Source organism: Pteropus medius, unplaced genomic scaffold, assembly GCF_902729225.1.
Source record: "Pteropus medius unplaced genomic scaffold, Ma_sr-lr_union100, whole genome shotgun sequence".
Classification (NCBI taxonomy): domain Eukaryota; kingdom Metazoa; phylum Chordata; class Mammalia; order Chiroptera; family Pteropodidae; genus Pteropus; species Pteropus medius.
Window position 1 is genome coordinate 22,612,980 of NW_024346667.1, and position 19,421 is coordinate 22,632,400.

The 19,421-nt window shown below is 33.5% G+C and overlaps 1 protein-coding gene across 1 annotated transcript in view; it reads left to right on the forward strand.

Annotated features, from left to right (window-relative positions):
* Window positions 1–19,421, forward strand: part of RXFP1 (relaxin family peptide receptor 1) — an 86,248-nt gene that overhangs the window by 52,803 nt on the left and 14,024 nt on the right. Inside the window, exons 6-12 of the mRNA XM_039876249.1 lie at window positions 716–787; window positions 3,269–3,340; window positions 7,043–7,114; window positions 7,203–7,274; window positions 7,855–7,929; window positions 15,227–15,298; window positions 17,140–17,211. Of these exons, the coding sequence (XP_039732183.1) occupies window positions 716–787; window positions 3,269–3,340; window positions 7,043–7,114; window positions 7,203–7,274; window positions 7,855–7,929; window positions 15,227–15,298; window positions 17,140–17,211 (507 nt within the window). The remainder of the gene's footprint in view (window positions 1–715; window positions 788–3,268; window positions 3,341–7,042; window positions 7,115–7,202; window positions 7,275–7,854; window positions 7,930–15,226; window positions 15,299–17,139; window positions 17,212–19,421) is intronic.

The window sequence follows — 19,421 nt, forward strand, 5'->3', positions numbered from 1 at the left end:
GTTTTATTTTGTTTCTACTACATTACCTTGCTTTGCTTAAAAAAAAAAAAAATTGAGAGTTAGATCCAATCACAATTACGTGGACCTGGTCTGTGTCAAGCTGCTCTTTCTATAAAATTTATTAAAAATTAAAATAGGATCGCTTATTGAATAAAGATGGTTCAGTTTATGTACCAATTAACAGTTTCCTTTATAACTAATTTTAAAAGGAAGCAAAGGTAATGGAATGTGAGCAATAAAATATTGAAGAATATAAAGATTTAAATTCTTGAATGTGTTTTAAACAAAAAAAAATTATTTTTATTGTCACTCGAAACCCTAATGATTCAGCTGAAACTTACTGGGTTTCATTAACCAATGTCACCATTAAAAAATTAATTCATTCATTCATTTAAAAAATCTAATGATAGATTTAAATATAATCTAAATATAAAAAATAAGAACATAACTAAAAATTTTTTTCACAGTTTTACTATTTTTAAAATTTTTTGTCAGGATTATAATATTGTAATTTAAGAAAAGAAAATGTCTTTAATAATACAGAATCAACAAGTCTATTTCAAATGATACTATGAATATGAGCATGACATTATGAAACAAAATATTTCCTGAAAGCTGCTACTAAAGTAAATAAAGTTTATAATTATTCATTTGTTATAGTTTTAAAATAAAGAGAAAAAGCTTTAAGTAAGAACAAAATTTACCTTTACTTCAGGTCACTTCAGTGGAATTTAATAAGGAAACTTCCTCCTAACGGCTTCAAGAAGTACCGTGATCTTCAGAAACTGTAAGAAAAAATGTAATTTCCGGTATAAAAATTAGCTAATACTCTTTGGCATATCTGTTTCTTCCCCTTCTGTGGAGACCAACACTGTACCACTGTTTTAATCTAATCTCTCTTTGGAAAATTATTTCGCTGTTAGCTGGAGACTACCAGGTGAATTTTTTTTTTGAGTAGTTCTAAAACCATTCTACAAAAATCTCAGATACCTATCCCCAAAGAAACTAGAGAATGTGCACTGTAAATCCTCCTGCCATACTCTGCCAAAATGAGGATCCTCAGGAGGTTTTACTCTCTGCGTTATTCTACAGTAGGCCACCCAAACACCCACCTTAGAGAAAGACGCCTAAGACTTTTTACCAGGTCTGCAGTCATAATGAGATAGTGAAGAGTCTTCTTCCATATGTTTGCAAACTCAGTCTCCACCTAAGATAGCAAATCCTTGTGGTTTAAAACTGCTGAGCATGTTGTTTGGGTGGCTTAATTCCATTGTCGCATTTGCCTTGCAGGTTGTTTTATTTTGGTCTCAAGTAGCACCTGACACACTAGCTTCTCTTCAGTTTAGGGTGGTGTGTGTGAGCTCAAAACTCATAATGGTCCAGGTGATGTTAACCTATTATTTAGGTCAACATGTAACTAAATAATATTGTCTATTGGGTTTAAATATTTTGTGCCTGAATCACACTATCTAGAAACCGTCTCAGAATTCCTAGTTTCATTTTCATAACTGTATTGGTTTTAGTTTAGGTTTTACACTAGAGAAACCTGGTACATAGATATATACGTGTATATTTTTCTTTAAAATAACAAATAGAAATAAAGCAGAATCAGAATAAAAACTTAATCCGCTTCATTGAAATGTTCTCAAAACCCAGATAATCTGCAAAAATATATGTATTTCATATTCAAAAATAAAAATTCCAATAAAAATGACTTAGAACTTTATCCTGGACATTTATCACTTAACAGAAAAGAGCTTTCCAAAATCAGGAGTGATACAAAAGCTTCGAGATGATACTTTCAAATGTTATCTTCTGATTTCTGGAATGTGAAGAATTTTTCTGATCTGTAGCACCACCTTATGTTCACATTTTTAAAAAGAGTTAGTACTTCAAATCCAAATATCAAAGTTCAGGTTTATATAACACAGTAGTTCAGCATTTTTGAACAATAAACATTAAATTAATTCGGGAACAGCCAATTTGTTTCAAGTAATAAAAGATCAAAATAGCCTAATTATAAAAAGAAAAAATTCTAATTGGTTTTAGAGGTGTAGCTTGGCTCAGCCTCCAGGAAATACAGTCTATTGCTTGCTCATTATAGCAGTTAAAAACAAATAAATATGTGTTAAAGTCTTTCTATGTATTAATGAGAAAGATACATTACCTACTACATGATTGGGCCACAGCATAATCTGTGAAATTATTAAATACATAATAAATTTAATAATAACATTTTACAATCTTGCATGTTAGAAAAATAGGAAATCTCTTTTAGTCAAAATATCTAATTAACTGAGAGTTTGTTCATATTGGTATCTACCTTATTGCTCCTGAAAGTTTTAAAAAGTCATATGTAAACTCAGAACACCCCAAAGAACAATAGTAACCAGTATTCAAAGCAAGAAATCAGGCTTGGAGCCCTTACTTGGTCATTCCCCACCACCTGGGGCCAGTGTAAATAGAATTGCAAAGCTTCATTGGGTAAATATGATGCAATTGCTTGTGCTCCATTCCCTTTGATCTGCGGTTGACTCAGGGCCAAACTTCCAGGATGACTTTAATTAACTATGCAAGCCTGCATTTCTGCGTTGACATTCCTATTGAATTTATATTTTCCTACACTTGATTCTTTTTATTTTTGTTTTTCTCTCTGTCATGTATACTCCTTATAAGTTTCCTCGAATACTTTTTAGGGCAAGACTTGGGCAGTCGAATTGATAAAATTAAAGTTGATTTGCTTGGCAAATTTGTGATTAACATGGATGTATTTGGGGGCCTGAAAGATGTCACGTACTTATACTTTTGCCGTCAACATGTTTGAAGAATTATAACAGGAAATGCTAAAAAAAAAAAATCTGACTTCTAGGCCTATTTTATTAGTGAGTGCCTTACTGTGAATTTAAGTTTCATTCATAGAAAATTCAAATATTAAATTTTAACTAGTACTTGTTCACATTTATAACTAATACTTCTGAATAAAAACTGGCCTAATCATACATGAATTTAATAGCAAAACAAAGTTATATGATATCCAGCTTCACTAAATTATTTCATTATGTTTATCTTTTTTAATTAAAAAATTTAATTGTGATAAAATACATATGACATAAACATTCTATCTTATTCAATCTTAAGTGTACATTCAGAGGCATTGAGTGTATTCACACTGTGTTACCATGACCACCATCCAACCACAGAACTCTTTTCATCTTGCAAAACTGAAAATCCATTTCATTGCGTTTTCCTTTTAATAATCATTTCACAGATGCCTGCAAAACAATAAGATTAAATCCGTATCCATCTATGCTTTCCGAGGACTGTACAATCTTACTAAACTGTAAGTACCAGTGCCGATTAATTTGACAATTCCACAGTGGTCTGTCAGCCTGACCCATTCCACTCCATACCAACCCTCCTGCCCGCAAAGAGCTGAAGGGCCTCATAATATGGTGGCTACGAGGATTCTGAGTGAGATAGGCTTTAGAGTCCTGACTTCATCATTCACTTAGGTGTGTGAACTTGATCAATTAATTTTCCTTCCTAAGCATTGATTTCCTCTACTATGAAATACAGATTATAACAGTAGCTACCTCAGAGTTGTAAGAAACAAATGAGAAAATGCGTGGGAAGAATTAGGTACACTGTACCTGGCACATAATAAGAACACAATATACATTAGCCACGGTGACAGGAATGATAATTGAATGAACTTAATCAAAATAAGAAAGCCTGGTGATAATTAAAGTCTATGAAGGAGAAAACCCAAAAACTGCCCCAGATATTATTTTTCTACTAATCCTGCTTTTATGAATATATAAATCACTGTAAGTTTAAAAGAGTAAAAGCTTTTTTTTATTGTGATAAATATACATGGCATAAAATTTACCATTTTAACAATTTTCAGGTGTACAGTTCAGTGGCATTAAGTACATTCACATTGTGCAAACATCACCATCATCCATCTCCAAAACTTTTCCAACTTCCTTGACTAAAACTTGGTACCCATTAAGTAGTAACTCACTATTCCTTCTTCCGCCCAGCCCCTGACAGCCACCATTCTACTTTCTATCTCTATGAAGTTGACTACTGTAGGTATCCCATAAAGGTAGAATCATATACTATTGGCCCTTTTGTGTCAGGTTTATTTTGCATAACACAATGTCTTCAAGGTTCATCCATGTTGCAGCATGTTTCAGAATTTCCTTTCTTTTTAAGGCGAAATAATATTTTATCATATGTATATACCACATTTTATTTATCCACTCATCCACCAATAGATATTTTGGTTATTTCCACCTTTTGGTTATTATGAATCGTACTGCTGTAAACATGGGTACACAAATATTCATTTGAGTCCTTGCTTTCAATTCTTTTGAATATATACCCGGAAGTGCAATTGCTGGGTCATAAGGTATACCTATGTCTTTTTGAGGAACTTCCATACTATTGTTCACAGCATTTGTACCATTTGACATCCCTACCAGTGACGTACTAGGGTTTCAGTTCCTCCACATCTTCATCAACTTGTTATTTTCTGGGGGTTTTGTTGTTGTTGTTGTTGTTGTTGTTGTTGTTGTTGTTTAATAACAGCCATCTTACTGGTATCTTATGGTTAAGAGCAAAGCTTCTTAAAATAGGCTTTCTCAAAGTTCCATTTCTTTGAGTTTTACCAAGCAGCTGAAACTAACACCTGGAAGAAGTTATTGAATGGAAACATAAGCAAACATCATATGAATAAACAACTCCCTGTATTTCCATTTCTGCCCCCCTTGCTTTATATTCTAACCCAGGAAACTCACTCTAGTCAGATTCCTAGCTTGCAGCATCAGTTTTGGGGATTGAGTCAAGGCCATCTAATCAATCAGCAAAGTGGTAGAAGGCCACCAGAGACTGAGAGCCTTAACAGTAAGCTTGTTGGCCACATTCTCTTCCCTTTTATCCCATCCTTGCTCTTTTGTGCCATAGCAAATTATCAAAAGTCAATATCGAACTCACTCATCAGGCTTCTGTCGTTCTCTCCAACTCCCTCCCTCCCCTATGACTGTTCAAAACTTAGTAAATAGCTTCTGCTTGGTTTAGTGGTCAATGGAAGTAAAAGGTAGTACAGACCTGGAGAGTAAATTTAAAAGCGTCCCTCATCTCTTCCCATTTTTTTTTTTTTCCAAAAAACTGGAATATTATGTGGGTACTAAAGATGTCATAGACTTCCTGTTTTTCATAGGTAATCATTAGATACCTGCTTTTTTCTCATCCATAAATTTTCATTAGCCCTATAGTCTGCAAGTTCTTCAGCACAGAAAGGTAAGTCAAACATGCCGTTTTCCAACGGCTTACACCTCAGTGTTTCAGGTAGACCCCTGTGTCGCCACCGGGGAGAGGCGTGCCTCTCACTCTCCGGAAGCTTATCATCTAGGGTAGGGAAAATACCAACATACACCCAATCGAGAATGATAAAAAAGGTTACTTAACTAAGTCCTATACCTGTGTCATTCAGGCCAAAACTGCTATTATGATTCAGTGAAAGGAGTCACCATGTCAAGTCCACAGCAGTGAGGAATGGCTCTGAGGAGGACTGGGCTAAGCAGATGAGTGGAGGGTGCAGGGGTGAATCAAATGTCTTTACCCGGGGAATTTCCATTGACTTTTAAGGGAGCCCCCTGAGGTTTTTATTCATAGGGAAGAACTGAAGCTATTCTTTATCTCTTCCTTTGCCCAACTGGGCTCCAGGTTTGCAAGGGAGGGAAGGAAGTGGTTGTGTTACAGGGCGTCATCCCTTACTACCCTTAAGCAAAAGTCAACTTGGTGAGGGACAGGGAGTTTCCTGGCAGGAGAAATTTTACAGGCTGTCAACTCTAAGATCTGACAGAGTGAAGAAAAGAGAGAAATCAATGTAGTCCATGTATTAGTAGAAGTGGAATTTGAACAAATACTTATATACAAATCATAGACAGAAAGGAAAAAGAAGAGGAAAGAGATTGGAGTGGGAGGCATGGACAGAAACGGTTATAAAACATAATATGTACTGAGTGCTTATGACATGCGTTGCTTCAAATTTTACAACCACCCAAAGAAGTAGGTACTAATATTGACTCCATTTTAGAGATGGGGAAACCGAGGCTTTCAGAAGTTAATTGCTTGCTTAAGTTCAGGCTATAAATAACAAAGTAACCAAGCTAGGAATAAAGCTGTCTGCAGCAGATTCAGAGCAGATTCAGTGAATTGCTGAGATTGCGATAGAGATAAACATGGCGAGAGGAGAGCAACATATTAGAGGAGAGAGTTGGTTCCTTCTGCAGAAGAGTGAGAAGTGAAGTTGGGTGGGTAAGGTGGAGTCAAACTCTAGCGAAGGTACGCAGTGTCCTTTTTTTCCAGAACAGACCCTGCCTGCCTCCCAGGTTCATCTCTTGCCCCTTCGTGGTGGGGCGACATTGAATAACCTGGCGATCCCTCAGCTTGTTACTCTCTTTATACCTCTTGTTTTTGCATAAGCAATTTCTCTACCTAGAATAACTCCTACCCATTCTTTGCTTTGTGAATGACATATGTTCATCCAAGATTCTTTTCATTTATGCCTCCTTTAATAAAGACTTTCTGTTTTCTCATTACTCCATGCTCTGCAGTCCCCGCCCCAGCAAAGGCGGGTGCTTTCTCCTCTGCGATGTCAGAGCAACCATACATTACATACTTCTTGTTTCCCTATGTTGCTGTAATAACCTGTCCACATGCTGTCTTCCCTCTAGACTCAAAGTCCCCCAACCAAAAGGATGATCTACCTAGCATAGTGCTCAAAACAATTTGATAGTTAAATGAATAGGTGGATGAATAAGTGATTGATTGGTTTATTGACTGATTATGGGGAAATCAAAAACAAAACATAAAAATGCAAATGATAAAGAATTTTTAGAGATCCAAAGACAGGGAAAGGGCATGATGAGAGCAGTATAAAAGAAAATTTAAAGTGGATGATTATTGTCTTTCCTCTTTTATTGTAAGACATCAAGAAAACACAAATTTATTGTGGTCATTTCTCCTTTTTCAGGTATCTCAGTCGTAACAGAATAACCTTCTTGAAGCCAGGTGTTTTTGAAGATCTCCACAATCTAGAATGGCTGTATGTTTGATATATGTGGCATTTTATAGTATTAGTTTTGATGGTCTAAAAATATATACATGAATCAATTTTTTCTTCTGCCTGGCAGGATAATTGAAGATAACCACCTCAGTCGAATTTCCCCATTGACATTTTATGGACTAAATTCTCTTATTCTCTTGTAAGTACTAAAATTAAAGCAAATACCTTAATTGAAAGAAAAGACATGAATAAAAATTACTGCTTTAAGTTTAATAATATTAAGTTTCAAATTGTTAAAATCCTAAAAAGGCTTTTCAACTGAAAACCATCTCTTAATTATATTTTATGAGGCTATTTTGTAGTTCTAAGAATTTTCATAAGATCTTGTCTTCTACAATGCCAGCCCATCAAAACTGAATATGGCCTCACTGTCGTATTTTATTGAAATATCCTTAAAGGTATCCATTACTACCCTATATCAATCTTGGTAAAGAAAAATATTATTTATTTAAAATCACCTTCTTTTTACCCTACTATTGAAGTGAACAGGCTTTTTTTCAGTTACTAATATTACTGCTTCCTCCCAATGACAACTATTATTTGTCAAATTTTGTCATTAATGAGCACTTAATATAAAACACTTATAGAAAGAAATTAGAGAAGACAACTAACTTAATAGATTGTCATGTTTTCATTAGAATAATGATAATACCCTGTTTGACTTAAGTTAAAAAAAGAACTATAAAAATGCGACTTCTTAAATTTCTTCTCTTTCTCAGAACATTGATGAATAATGTCCTTACTCGTGTGCCTGATAAACCTCTTTGTCAGCATATGCCAGGACTGCATTGGTTGTAAGTTGCTCTATCTTTTCTTAAAGAAGTCAACTAACTTTTCTAGTTCTGCTGAGTTCATTTGGATATTAGGTTTTTGTAAATGATAATTGTTATTATCATATTACATTTCCTCAAATTACTTTAGCATTTTTATTATTAAATATCCTCATTACCTAAACTAACTCCTCTAAGCTCTCACCAAAATAAAACATCTCAAAAATAAATAAATAAATAACTTCAAGGCAAGAAGGAAGACAGAAGGGGTGTCACCGTATCTATATAACATCCCCCCTTCTCTGCGTTGACTTAGTCATCTGTTAATTTGATACAGAAAGACGAAGTTCATAAATTCTGCATAATGAGAATATATTTAAAATTTATTTTTGAAGTCTAATCACAGTAGACTATGTTTCATGGAATTTGTTACACAGTAGCTTTTTTGTGGTAATAAGTATCATTCTACCTATTCGGAACTCAGTTACCTAGTAAATTTCCCTATTTCAAAATATAAGTAAAAAAGAAGAAATAAATAACCAAAATAACCATTAAAAAGTTTACTCAATAAACAGCATATATAGTGTATGAAAACTTCCTCTGTTTCTCATTTTGTAGGAAATTCTCGAACGTTGTGTTTAATTTCTAAGCTCACAGTAAATTAAAATTGCCATATTAAAAGTGGAAGGTGGGAGGTAGAGTAAGAAACGTTGATTTCAGTAACCGGTGACAACTATCAACCTGAATAAAGCAGGAGTGAGAAATATTATAAAAAGCAGACATAGTATTTCAAAACATACTAGTTTGGAACAATTTAGGGAAAACAGACATCTCAAAAATCATTACTTAGTACACAGGGCACCTTGGTGTAACAGTACAGTGTCCTCATTTGTGACAAGGTAAAGTCATTAAGGAAAGGGCAAATTAAGTTTAATATCTTTTGTTATAATTAAATTTTAGTTCAAACGAATGCATTAACAGTAATTACATGGTCAGTAATCCAAACTTAGTAATAAAGCCAAACTGATTAATAGTTATATAAATTAGCAAATAAAAATTCATCTATTGACACCAGAAGCAAATGATACTAGACATGTATAAGAATAAATTTTTCCTATGCCTTAAAAAATGCAACCATATAGACATTTCCTACAATAAAAATTAAAATGATTAAGATTTTTTACTAAAGAAGTAGACTTTTAAAAATTTCATTACTAAAATTACCATCTTTAAATTTTATCTATCCAAAACAACTCATTCCATATGCATTCCTGATAGGGACAATTATCTCAATTTTAATGCTAGTATTAATAATTTTTGCTTTATTAATGTTTTAAAACAATTGCAATATCTTTACCTTGTATGTAGACTTTTATTTATCAAAATATAAACTAGAAAATCTGATAGATGTGTTAGCAAAAAAAATAAAATAAAATAACTCTCATTTAGTGGAAAAATGCATATAAAATGAAAAGACATTTGACAGTCCAGAGTAATATGCTTGTAAGATATATGACAGACAACATATTGAAACCTTTAATATAGTTTTTTCAAAGCAATAAAAAAAACTGTAAACACAAGAATAAAAGTAGAGAAATTTCAAAAAGAAGAAGCATAACTAATAAATAAGCATATAAACAGGGCAATAGCCAAAGGCTAACTAAAGATCAAGAGAGTAAAGCAAACTTTTATTTTGAGATGAGACTAAGAAAGTTTATATATAGGCAAAAGAAACTAATATAAAGAATTTGAAAATATAGAAAACAATGAGGATACATTATAGAGCAAGGTACTAGAAGACATGGAAAAGGATGGGAAAATGAAACATAATATACAGAGCAAAGAAAATGAATGAACTAGCCCTATTTCAATCATGGCTCAATTTTAAGAACATACTATGAATTATAAAGAAAAGGTCATGGAAGATATATGTTTCTTCTATAGATGTAAAACATATGTATTTAACAATTACATATATAACAATTATGTATACATATATAACAAATATATATGTGTGTATATATATACATATATATAACAATTCCATTCCAACAATACTGTTCTTAGGCTAAGAAAGCTATGAGATAATATTGCTCTCTCTCTACCAGTAAAATGAACTTTATAATCTACAAAATTATAATTTTCTCAAGTCCATCAGAGTTCCAAGGTGTGACCAGAAGAAATGGAATATATACATTATCTCATCTTTGGCAGAACACAGGACACAGAACATAGAAATGAAAATATATATTATCTGACATTTGGCTGTCAAAGTGGATATGAAGAAAACTGCTTAAATTGTAGTAAACTTGTAAAGGTTAAGTGTGGGCTAGTGTAACGTTTTAGAATAACTGAGAAACCAACACTAAGGGAGTCAACAATTTCCAACAGGCTGTTTTCCACTGGCCTCTGCCAGCTACAAGACAAACTGGGGACAGGTAAGGAAACCAGAGAGAGTCCTCCTTAGTGGCACACAGGCACAAAATCCCATCTTCTTCTCTAGACTTCCCTTTTACAAAGCAAAAGCTTTAAGCCACTGGGAGAGGGACAGAAAATCCTCCCACAGCCAGGGACCAGGCATGGTCCGCTTCCAAAGATATAGAAGCAAAAGCAGTCTGCTCCAGGGAAAGGGGCAGAAAAACCTTTCCAACCCAGGACCTGCACTACGACAGAGCAGTGAGCAGTGCTCCCTTGGGTTGAGGCTTTTAGGGTAGTGGAAACAGTAATGCTGAGAAAGCCGCATCCCTAAAAGAACAAGAAAAAAAATCCATTGTCAAATTGTAAAGCAATCAGTAGAACCAGACCCAGAGATAACTGGAAATTTAAATACTTATGATTAATAATTAAATGATATAGTGGAAAAGATGGACAATATACATGAACACATGGGATGTGTCAGAAAAGAGATGAAAGCTATTAAAGAAATTCAAAGAATTACTTCAATAGGCTTAGCGGCAGCTGAACTCAACTGAAGAAAATATCGATGACCTTGAAGATGAGTCAATAAAAAGCTTTCAGTTTGAATCAAGAAGAGGAAAGAGAGTAAAATAAAGACAGAACAGAAAATACAAAAGTTGCACAGTCATATAAAATTGTCTAACAAGTGTGTAAATAAAGTCACAGAAAAAGATGAAGGGGAGAAACACTACAGAGGAATATCTGAAGAGATCATGGTCAAGAAGTTTCCAAAATTAATATAATACAATAAACTAGAAATGTAAGAACTTCAGAAAAACCCAAGCAGAAGTGTAAAAAATATTAGCCAAATAATAGTCAAACCGCTGAAAACCAAAGATAAAGAAAAAAACTTAAGGTAACCAGAGAAAACAGACATATTACATACTGTAAAAATAAGAACTGCAACACTAATTTTTTTTAAAAGAAAGCTGGAGGAACTAGGTTAATATTGGAAAAAATAGACTTCAGAAGGACTAAGGATTATCACCAGGGATAAAGAGGGACATCACATAATGGTGAAAGGGTCAATTCATCAAGAAGACGTAATAATCTTAAGTGAGTAAGCAGTTTCAAAATGAATAAAGTGACAACCATAGAACTATAAAGAAAAATACCAACAAGTCAACAGATGCCATTTAAAACCAACAAATCCACCAATATGTGGATATTTGACATTCCTAAAGTGAACTTTAATAAAAAGCATATAATTGATGAAAATCATATGGTAAGAGAGGAGTAGAAGAGAAGAAAGGAAGACAATGTATACTAATTTCATCATTTCTTATAATAAGTTATAAGTATTCTCTGAGAAAGAAGATACAGTGTATTAGGTAAAGTTTTAATTATTAAGGTAACCAATAGAGTACACAAATCTTTTTAAATATTAAAAGAAATCATATTTTTAAACATATCATTTGTTGAATGTTTTTTGACCTATAAAATCATATAAAAGTATTTTCAAATTAGCAGACTATAATCAGATATATTAGACATGTCAATAAACATAAGTGGGCTAATGTTACCTATTAAAAATATTTTCAGATTGGCTTACAAAGCAAAACATAACTCAGTACTATTTACAAACAATACAACCATAACTAAGTGATTAAGAAATATTAAAACTAAAAGACTAGTCAAAAGTATACATGTCAATGCAAACAAAAAGAAGCAACTATCACATTTTTATCCATGTAGAATTCTGGTCAATTTGCATTAAACAATGCTAAGAAGGACATTTAAATACAATAGTATGAAATTTCCAATAAAGATATTACACTATGAGTATATATGCACCAAATAGATTCATATAACAACCAAAACAAAAAAAAAAATAGAGCTAGGAATCCAACTCTCTCAGTCCATGAAAGATCAAATAAAACCATAAAAGGATATGGAGAAGTTAACTCATTAAACTCATTAATGAGTTTAATTGATGTATATCAAACTGCAATGTCCCTTTTCAATAGCAGAACTGGTTCATTTGGGACAACAATGTGCAGCTAAAACTCTGTATTCCCAGACTTCCCCTAATCTAGATGTAGCTGTGTGACTAAACACTAACCAATGAGGTGGAAGAAGTGTAGTATGGACCTTCTGGGGAATCACCTTCAAAAGCAAAAGGCAGACCCTTCCTTTTCTTCCTTATCCAGAAAAAAACGGATATGATGGCTGAGCTTTAGTATCATCTTGGACAATGAAGACATGCACATCTGAATGGTGAATGTGAAAGACCTTGGGTGCCTAACAACTTTGTAAAACTACCATACTAGCCCTGGACTGCCTAATTCTAGATTCCTTTTCTTGAAAAAAAAAAAAGTATATGTAGTTATGCTGTTATAGTTGAGCTGGGTCTCTCTTATATGTATCTGCACCTAATACTAATAGATATAAACCAGCAAACAAAAAATGCCCAAAGAACGTTCAAGATTCACCACATATTTTAGGACATACATATATGCAAACCAAACCCAAGAAAATGGAGGTTTTAGCCTAGAGCAAGAGAAGGGTCATCTCTTCCTCTGAGACCAGAAAGGAGACCAGGCATATTTACAGGTAAGTTTACAATTGTGGTATAGAAAGTCAAGGTCTTTTCCTGCCTTGATTACCTCAGTTTTCTCTGTGAAATAGGAGCCAGCAATGTGTAAAATGTAAGGGGGGAAGTGGAGGTTAAGGAGATTTGTATATTTAGAATGTCACTAGGGGATAAGAGAGGAAGTTGAAAAGGAACAGGTAAGATTATTGGTGTTTTTGGTTTTCGTTACTGTTGTTCTCAAGATAGAAGAACCACATTTTTCATTTACAGCCAGTTCTGCCATCTAGAAAGGGAAAAATAAAATGGTTAGCTTCAGAGGCTTATCAGATTGCAAAAGCAGTCTAGACAAAAGGTAAGAGAAACAGCGTCCTTAAAATTTGGAGCTAGGAAACTGGAAGCAGATTTGTATGCCTCAGCTAATAAGTGTGCTGCAAACCAGATCTCTAGTATCAAGGATTAAAACCTCTAATTTTAGGAAGAAAGCCAAAGCAAATTTACAACTTGAGGCTAAAATAAACTGAAAATGAAATAAAACTAACAATTCAATCAAAAGTCCCTAATTTAGGCCTCTATGTGTGCCTCCTACTTATTTAATACTAAATACTAAATTAATACTAACTTAAATGTTTTTGCTAGCTTAACAGAAAAAAAGTTTCATAAGTAGCTAACAAGAACATCAACTCCCCTAAGGATATTTTATGAGGCTTAAGAAAGCATCACCACCTGGTGGTAGATTTGTGGTAACAGCGATAAAATAGGAAAAGGAAATAGTCTTTCATTGACAACCTACATTATGAGAGACCAAAAGCCTTGACCAAACCTAATGACCAAAAAAAAAAAAGTAATATTATAAGTGCGTAGTTTCCAATTTTATAGAATAATAGAAACTTTTGTTTGTTTTAAGTGTGATCTAGAATCAAGACAAGATTTTAATACAGTATTCCATGTAGTACAGAAATTCTGTCCACAGAATTTTTGAGTTATGGTATATTGCCTCTGTTAAATACCTGTAGTGGTAAGCACCTTATTCTCTGGTCACCGTAAACTGTGGGCTTACATTTTAAATGTTTTGTGTCCTTCAACCAGTAAATCTAATTTTGCAATCAGATACAACATAGAAAAACCCTACAATATCTCCTATAGCCTGACTTCAAATGTATCTCTCTTGTTTTGCTCTTTTGTTATAAATATACCCTTTTCTTCGATTAACTTGATTTTTAGACCCCTTACATCCAAGTCTTCCAGATATACTTTGATTTGTCAACATCTACTTTTTATTGCAGTGTCCAAAATAAAACTGACTATCCCAGATGTAGCCTAGCTATCAGAATATGGACATTTCTATTAACACCATATTTCCCTTACAGATTGTAGGAGCTGTGTCATACTTCAGCTCATGTATTTGAGTTGCTATTATTCTTATAGCTCTGTGTTATATGGTGAACCACTAAACTAAGCATTGGGATAGACTGAGTAGATTTAAGGACCAGCATTTACTTTTGAAAGTATGTCCCTGAACTCAGCTAACTCTGTTCCATAACCTTTCACCATAAATCCAATGATAAGATATAATATAAAAGAGGGGCAAAGAATACCTTCATGATAACCATGACAAAGAGACTGATAAAACAAAGTCTTTGACAAACTTTGCTGCTCAGACTAGGCTCCTGATGGTGACAGAGTGTCACATAGCAGGGGTCTGTATGTAGCTCCCTGAATGGAGTGGACAGCCATGGACAGCCTGTGGATCTCCCTCTCCACCAGCTAGTGTGGCAATATAATAAAGTAAGGATATTCTCAGTAGTAAAGGCTATTGAGAATTTTTTCTAGGGATTGTTTAGGCAAGGGAAGTAGAGGCTAAATATCGTTTTGGCAGTAGCTTCTGCAGCAGTGGTAGGATCTTCTGCAAGCTGCAGCAAAATAAGGTCACACTACTTAGAGAAATGTCATTGGTAACTCTGGATAGATGTTTAATACAGTCTATATTAAATCTCTGTTAATAAAGTCAGTATTTACCATAACAAAGATTATCAATTTGACTTTTTATTCTCTTTACATTTCTCAAGATAACATATATGCCCATATGAACACATGATATAGATGTGACTCCAACCATTTTTACTATTAACACAAAAAAGAAACATTAAATATGTATAAATATTATTTCAACTATTATGTAAATGGCTACATGTAAGAATCTATATAAAATAAAGAGTATGTGAAAAAATATTTTATTAGAAAACAATTCTCAACCAATTTATTTCTTTTTATAATTATAATTATTTAATTATAATTGAAAGTGAGCTTTATCATTTTATTTTTATGTTTCAGGGACTTTGAAGGCAACCGTATCCATAATTTAAGAAATATGACTTTTATTTCCTGCAGCAATTTAACTGTTTTGTAAGTAATGTTTTACCCTTTTCAAATGTTATATCTCTTTATAAACAAAATGAATCATTTATGTCAATAGATGGTAGCATAAACATACATAGTAATTATGGCAAATGTTCACTCTTGAAGTTGTTTGAAACTGAAGCATGTGGGCAAAATTATTAAAGTTAACACAAAGAGTAGTTACAGATTCACAGCATACGTGAATGACACTATTATCTGAGACATGTTTTTCTGTTAATAATACCCATTTTAATGGAAGGAAATTCTCGTAGACCACCTAGAATCTTTCTTTGAATCCTGGTTTGAGAAACACTATGTTAAAGTTTTAATCTATAAGAATCTTCGTCCTTTGCAAGTCATTACTATAAAGATTGTACAGGGGTGGGGGAATGAATTAATTATAATCAAAAATTTTAAAAAAATAATGCAGAATGTTTACACCCCTTAGTATGTAATTGTGGACACCAGGATAAACCTTAGAATGTTACTGAGTATACTTTCTCCTTTTGCCTCTTTGGCCTATTTTAAATTCACGTTGCCTCTTCCATGAAAATGGATGCCAGGGCTTCCATCAGTATACAAATATAGCTGCCTCATTCATGGTTTGTTTTTCCAGAACAGGGTTATTCAGACTGTGGGTTGCAACTCACAAGTGAGTGATGAAAGCAGTTTGGTATGTCTTGACCAACATTTTAAAATGAAATAGAATAGAATTGAATTGAATTAAAATATCAGAATGCAATTCAGATAGTTAAATGTGTTGTTTCATTGACCTTGGATTGTGTGATTGTATTATATGTGCCAATGTAAAGTGCATTTTTTTTACTATATATTTTTTACTGTTTATTGGCAATGCAATAGCTACCACTAAAACAATAATTTTCCTCCATTTATGCCTCCCATTATAAAAAAGATTCAAAGTCACTGAAATATCTGAACACTTCTGTAGTAAGTTTAACAGTCTTCAGACACAGGATGCTCTATATTGGTCATGCAAAATAGATCATATTAATTGCCCCAAAAAAACCAAGCTGCACCTGAAGAATATACACCAAATATATATCTGAAAAACTTAGAACATTTTTGTTCTACTCGTGTTCGTTTTTAAAGAAACCTCTGAGTGAAGAAACCATTTATGAGTGTCCTATTGGCAAGTTCTTGTGCTTTTCTGGTCCAGGGGTAATAGGAGAAGATAGTTATGATTTGGAGTGTTGGAAAAAAATAAATACTTAAGGATGGGACAAAGCCAATTTCCAATCATGTCACACAATGTTTAAAGAATTGGAAATCCTTTTTCTATGAGTTAGCCATTTATGATAGCTCATACACATGAGATCGTGCAGAAATGAACTGTCAAAAGTTACAATTAGAATCAACATCCCAAACTAGAGGTCTAAACTGGTCCAATTTAAATTAGACTTCCTAGGCAAATCTACCCAACATTATATCAACTACCAAATGTATATGGGTGATGCCACGTTGGGGGTATTTTGTTAGGTAGACGTGGTACGCTCACTGAAGAAGGAGCTCTAAAACAGCTCCCTGTGCTCTGTTGTACGATGTTTAGTCTGTGTTCTCAAGAGTTGAGATTTTCATTATTTCTCTTACAAAGCTCTTTCTGTTTCACTTTAAAATTTGGTTAGTATTTTACTTTTGTCATCATTAAAAGATTTGGGAAATTTAAGGTTAAAATTAGATTGGGTAATTTATCCTACTACTTTAAAATATCTTGATGTGAAAAATGTACTATATATAATTACCTTTGTTTTTGAAGGATTTAATCTCTGTAATAACTCATTTATCAGTTACCTCAAGAAGCTACAATATATTTTACTTTTTACTTTCAGGGTACTGAGGAAAAACAAAATTAATCACTTAAAGGAAAATACTTTTGCACCTCTCCAGAAACTAGATGAACTGTAAGTTTGATTAAACATATATTGATAAAAATTTTCTTTCTACAGTTTTAGTTCATACTTATTACATGTATATGCTTTTATACATTGAGAAATATTTATTATCGTTTTTCCTGTCATAATTTTTATACACTTCGAGCCACAAAGAAATTCTGACAGCTTATTAAAATGTGCATTAAAGAAAAATATAAAATAAGTATTTGAAGAAGGTGAGGTAAAGGAAACGTAGATGCCAAGAAAGGATAAAGTTAGTGTAAATTTAATAAATGAAATACATTCTACACCACTCTGTTTCACTGTTAGAGGAACAGCAAATTTGTCTTTTAAGTTTCCTAAAGAGTTAGGATCCAGAGACCATAAGATGAAAAGACTCTACTTTGCTGATTCTGAAACCAAAGGACAATATTGTATCCGTAAAGAAATTAAACACTGCCATGGGTAACATCCCAACCAATAATAATGGAAGAAAGAGAGAAATTAAATCAGCTATTTATAATGTCCCTTTTTAATAATCAGTGACAAAATTCTAAAGGGCATTTAAACACTCTCTGATAAACCAAAGCCTGTGATCCAAAAACATAGGAGCTGATTGTCAGATTAAAATATATGATAGATCAATGGATGAAGTGCATGTCCTTCAGACCATTCTTTTATTTTTTAGTGTAAGTTTTTCCGTTGAGTTTTTGCTAAAGTTTAGGCTTGCAACTAGTTTGATTTTGTGTTTTCTGGAAAGAGTCTGGACTGTGGACAGATCTACATGTTTTGACCATTAGCTGGGCAGAACATTGATTTATTAAAACTTTTCCATAAAAATTAAAGAACTTAACTAGAATGTTTCTCTGGACACCTTACCTGCGTACTGAGACAGGTGGAATGGTTACATGAGGACTGGAACATTCCTCAGGAAACAATCTGCATTCTGCTCCATAACATTAAGCCATTGAAACCCTAACATTTTTTCCATAACTATTACCCTGAAACATCTTCGGCTGGGCAATACCAGTTATTCACAAAATGTGCAAGAGAATCTTAATACGTAGATTTTAGAACCAAGCATTTGTTGTAACAACTCCTGGTATCTGGCAAGTGAGCCATATCTTCAGCACACAGGAAATTATTTTATTCTCAATAGTAGCTAGAGGTTCAGGTAGGTGATACAAAGTCAATATGTAGTCATTAATCAAAGGTTCCATACTTCTTGTTTTATCTTACTTCCAACCATTATCTGAATATAAGAAGGCGATTCCTCTAAATCCTAACCTTCATGGTAACAGTAAAGTGCAGGTTTTATGTAAGTATGAGTAACCTTCAGTGAACCTGGAACACAGACACCTTAGTCCCATAACCAGTGCCAATTCAGGTTCAAGGTAAAGGAGAGAACAGCATCAATCACTGGAGAGAGGGTAACTGCGGCCAACAATTAGTTCTGCCTAAAGCCTGCCTAATCCCGTATTAAACACTGGCCTAAAAAATCAAATTTACAAGGATGAAAATGGCATGTTTTCTAAGAAGCAATGTTTTAAATGGATGGGCCTGGATCTAAAATAAGAAGACAACTCAGCTTTTGAGAGTGGGTTGGACTACACTCTATGCACCCCAAGGCTTGATCATACCAACAGAATTAATGAGGACAAATAAATTGGCAACAATCAGGATTCACTTGTCACAGTAGACTTTAAGTCATTCTGGTGGCAGAAAATCTTTACCATGTGTTTGAATTAATTTGTGCTTTTAAAGTCAGCTACTCTAGGTGATAATGTGTTTCCTGAGCCCATTTGGACATGGATCTTGAGTCCAATTAAGTTAAGACCAACTTTCCTAAGTCGAAACTGGAAAAAAAAAAAAAATGATCCTTTTACATGCCACTTAGGATCTAGGCCAACAGTATCCCATTGTATGATTCATGCTGTAAGAACTATATGTCAGAATCTGCTCTGAAAGCCAAAATCAGCACTCCCACCAGAAACTGTGGGACATGATATATGGAGTTTTAATGTCCTAGAGGACTACTCTAAAGCTGTTTTTCACATCGTTTCACTAATATGACCAATATTTTACTTGACTTCCCATATAAGGAACTGGAATTGTGCCACTGCTTTTACCTAAATATGAAGTAGACAGATTCAGTCTATTAATAGTCTTCTAATTGGAAATAGAAAGAATAGCCAGTCCAACTGTGTCGTATACTGGAAAATAATATGATATTGTATGAC